Genomic DNA, 4,601 nt, shown 5'->3' on the forward strand with positions numbered 1-4,601 from the left:
GAACAGATGTTTCTGACTATTTTTGACTAAAATCCTATTAAGAGGGATCAGAAGTTGGCAAACAAACTGATTATAATGCTATATGTTCCAGTGGTACACTGGAAATATTAGAATAATTGTAATGTGGTATTGGATAAATATTGTTTGCATTTGCATTTTTCACAGGGTACATCAAAGACAAACAGCCACTGGTGGTGACAGTAGTAAGGGATGAACTCCTCCATGTACAGCAACATCACCCAAACTAAGACAAAGGATGGATACATCATGGCTGTGACCAAGAATGTGATACTCGTTACTTTATATTTCTCCATCAACTACATTAATGGTACACTTATTCACACCTTTGTCAGGCATGAGCTCTTTCATGAGAATCCTCGCTATATCCTCTTCATACATATGGTTGTGAATGACATGATCCAGTTGACAATTGCTGTGATGCTTCACCTTATTTCATACATTTTTTATATGATTAATGTTTCTTTCTGTTGTTTCCTTTTAATGATTGCGATATTCACCACCCTCAACACGCCACTGAATCTTGCTGGGATGGCCATAGAACGCTATATAGCTATCTGTAATCCATTATATCACAGTCAGATATGTACTATCCGAAGGACATATATCCTGATTAGCCTTATCTGGTTCCTGGGTTCAATTCCTATTCTGCCAGATCTTTTCATCCTTGTAGCCACTGAGCCTTCAGAATTCTTTTATTCTCCAATTATCTGCAGTCGAGACTCTGTGTTCCACCACCCATATCTGGTGGAAAAAAAGAACATCTCACATCTGGTCTACCTCTTGTTTGTCTGGTTTACTTTGGTGTATACGTACTTCAGTATAATTTTTGCTGCCAAAGCTGCTGGCTCACATGCCAGGAAAGCTTGCAACACTATTATTTTACATGGGTTGCAACTTGTGCTGTGTATGTTCACATACATTGGCCCACCACTTGAAAGCTTTTGCATCTCTCTTTTCCCTATGTTTACATCTGAACTAAAATATATAAATTTCCTTTTTGTCCATGTTTTGCCCAGATTTTTAAGTCCTGTTATATATGGGTGGAGAGACCAAATGTTATCATCATATCTGAAAAAGGATTTGTTATGCAATAAGAAGAAAAGGTGTCAAATAAAAACACAATCTTCCTAACTTATAAGCCCCAGTGCACAGTTAATAAGGTCATTGTAAAAATATTCTCCTCACAGCTCAAGAAAACACAGAATTTTTATGTGCTGTGCACCCCTTTTTATAGTATATATTATTGTAGTATATTCCGTTTATATTGTTTGAAGGAAAAATGAAAAAAGAAAGAATTAAATGTAAATATATAAAAATATATTTAATTTGTCAATGAAGTGTTTGTATACAATAGAGTGAGAAAATAATGTTCTGAAGATGTATTGAAGAATTATAAACAAAAGTGGAACAACTGCAAGAATGATCACATTCTAAGATTCAAACATGGCAACAGAATACTTGTAAGCAATTTTAGGATGGGTGGCACAGTGGTGGAGTGGTTAGCACTGTTGCCTCACGGCAAGAAGCTTCTGGGTTCAAGCCCAGTGGCCACTGGTGCCTTTCTGTGTGGAGTTTGTGTTGGAGTGTGGGGTCTACCCATGTCTGCATGGGTTTCCTCCGGGTGCTCCTGTTTCCCCCACTGTCCAAAAATATGCTGTTAGGTTAACTGGCTACTCTAAATTGCCCCTAGGTGTGAATGATTGAGAGGAGAAAACCTCTATAAATAATCCAGTAAAAAGGAAACCACAACTGTAATTCTTCTCGAGAAACTTGGATGGCTGGAGCTGTCAGAGTGGCTATGGCACTGCAGTGATATGTGTGTGTGAGAGAGAGAGAGAATTTTAGGATCATAGACCAATCATAAATGGACTCTACATATTATAGAGTATGATCTTCAAAGTATATATTATAATTCAAATTATAGTCTGCCTGGTAACCTTTATATTATTGATAATCTTTGAAAAGTCAGTTATGGCTTCATGTAGCAAAAATGGGTCTCTCATACTACGTACTGCAAATATATAATAATTAATGATAAAGTAATAACTTACATAAATATGTATTCACCTAAATGACATGAATGTCCTTTTAGTCAATCTGCCTAAAGATGTCTTGCAAGCTAACAGTGATATTTTTCACACAGTGAATTGTACTGGATAGTTGTTGGATAATTATGTGCAATAGTGAAATAGAAATAAATCTAATCAATTTAGTTTGTAATGAAATGTAGAATGCCAAAGTTTTCACAATGCACCTGCACCTTCACATCATCATCAAAACAGAGAAACAGCTGTACCAGCAAAACTAAATAATCAGTGATTTATTTCAGCACCAGTGTAATAGCAGAAAGTAATCAGTTAAGTGAAGAAACTATGATGATACTATTAAAATATCACTAAAGTTAATGTAAATGTTAACAGACAAATTAAAATAATTCCACCCAATCATATAGAAAAAGCATCACAGATATTAAGAGCTCTTAAAATACTTTAGGATGTGAATATCATGCCTTCTAATCATCAGGGGCGGACTTACCATTAGGCAAACCAAAGCGGTTGCCTAGGGCCCCCAAAATTTGGGGGCCCTAACAGTCAGCCCCGTCATGGTAAACACCAAACAATATATATGTAATCTTAATTTGTCTTTGATATTAAGTAGTTAACAATATAAATGGAAAAACACACCAAAATAGCATCAGAATATCGAATTCATGTGTATATAGTATTTGTCCCAGCACACACACACACACACACACACCCTGGTTGTTTTACATTGGACTAGTCCATGATCTGACGATGTAGACAGGTGCGCGATGGAAATTCAAACCAAAGCAGAGGGAACTGTAAACAAGATGAAGCGCAGTTATGAGAGTGGTTGCGCTAAACGAAAAAAAGGGCACAAAGCAAAAAGAATGCAGCTGCACTTCTGAAACTAACTACATTTTTCAAATCGCCTGAGTCTGCTACAGCCTCAACTGCCGCTGTTGACTCTGTTGAGGAATGTGTTCGTGTAGAGGAGGTAGAAGAGGTGGAAGCTGGGACAGAGGAGACTGTGGTGGATACTGATGACATTGATGAAGAAGATGACAATGATTTGGTGGTGAGTAGGCCACAACAGTCGTTTACCAGCAGCAATCAAAGTGGAGACAATGCCATATTAAGCGATGATCCGGCACTGTAGCCAGCAACGAATAACACGGTAATAACTCCGTAATAACATGGTTTGCAGAAGCCAAAGCTCGCAGGGTCAGACTGTAGAATACAGTGCTTCTCAGCTATACACGGGTAACATCAGATGACTCAACCTGAAATGAGAGAGAATGAAAGTTCAGAAAGTTCAAACCAATGACAGTTCAGAGTTCAAGGGAAAGACAATAACAATAGGATTATATAGATGATGAAGGCCAGGAGAAGTACATGGAGAAGAGACAAACAAGAAAGGCACAAAGGAGAGAGGGAGACCTGAAACATAAAGGCAAAACAGACACAAAGATGAAGAAAAACAGGGGTACAGACAAAGAAATGGAAGACAGGGACAAAGAGAAGGTATTCATTTTAACAATACATTTTGAGTATTTATTTCTACTGTTCCATGATTGATTTGCTGTTGTCTTGTGTCACAGTAGTGAAAGATAATAAGAGACAAGACGGATGGACAACACCAACTTCTGCCAGTGAGCCCTTGCTGAACAAGGTATGTGACTTGACAAAGGATTACTTGTGTTCATAGATCATATCATCAAAGAAAAAAGTGTATTGAGTTGTTTTGTTATAATGCTGTGTTGTTTATTGTAGTTTGGGTTCCATACCTCTGCACACCACCTTTCTATGAAGACTTTGGAGAAGCCAGCAACAAGTAGGACTTTCTTTCTCATATGATTATGATGAACAATGGACATTTGGAGATTAAGGACTTTTCAGTAATGTACTGGCTGCAACCTTTAAAAACTCATACCTCTCTCTTTCTCTACCCCCCCCCCCCCCCGCACACACACAAACACTCTCTCTCTCTCTCTCTCTCTCTCTCTCTCTCTCTCTCTCACACACACACACACACACACACACACACACACACCTACACCCGATTATGGAATGGTGATGGAATACATGAACAATGGAATTTTGAAGATTAAGGACATTTCAATAATGTACTGGCTGCATCCTTTACAAACTCACAATCCCTCTGTATCTGTCTCTCAGCCACTGTATTGCCTGTCACTAAATGTCTCTCTCTCTCTCACTCCCTCCCTCCCTCCCTCCCTCCCTCCCTCCCTCACTCTCTCTCACACACACAATATCTCTCTCTCTCTCTCTCTCTCTCTCTCTCTCTCTCTCTCTCTCTCATATATTTATCTTGGTGTAACAGTTCCAACTAAGGGTGGAGCACAGAGGACGGCAGAACAGAGATCAGGTTTGTAAACTACGGCTTTTATTGCCACACTTTTCAGTGGAAACAATATGAGTAACACAGACGCACACACACAACCGGCATCTGGTTTCGGGATCACCCCCTCTGCTCTCGCTCTCCCTCCTTAAATAGGGCGCGGTCACTGGGAAGACACACACAAACACAGGTTAATT

The 4,601-nt window shown here is 38.9% G+C and overlaps 1 protein-coding gene and 1 long non-coding RNA gene across 2 annotated transcripts; both read left to right on the top strand.

Annotated features, from left to right (window-relative positions):
* Positions 1-258: 258 nt before the first annotated feature.
* On the top strand, positions 259-1,152 carry LOC132884575 (odorant receptor 131-2-like). The gene has a single exon (XM_060918427.1). It carries the CDS (start codon positions 268-270, stop codon positions 1,150-1,152), a length of 885 nt encoding a protein of 294 aa, XP_060774410.1. The 5' UTR covers positions 259-267.
* A 2,489-nt stretch (positions 1,153-3,641) lies between these two features.
* LOC132884379 (uncharacterized) lies at positions 3,642-4,214 on the top strand. Its single transcript, XR_009654450.1, has 3 exons — positions 3,642-3,714; positions 3,816-3,876; positions 4,149-4,214. It is a non-coding gene; the product is annotated as an uncharacterized LOC132884379 (long non-coding RNA).
* The last annotated feature ends 387 nt before the right edge of the window (positions 4,215-4,601 follow it).

The sequence above is a fragment of the Neoarius graeffei genome, chromosome 4 (assembly GCF_027579695.1).
Source record: "Neoarius graeffei isolate fNeoGra1 chromosome 4, fNeoGra1.pri, whole genome shotgun sequence".
Classification (NCBI taxonomy): domain Eukaryota; kingdom Metazoa; phylum Chordata; class Actinopteri; order Siluriformes; family Ariidae; genus Neoarius; species Neoarius graeffei.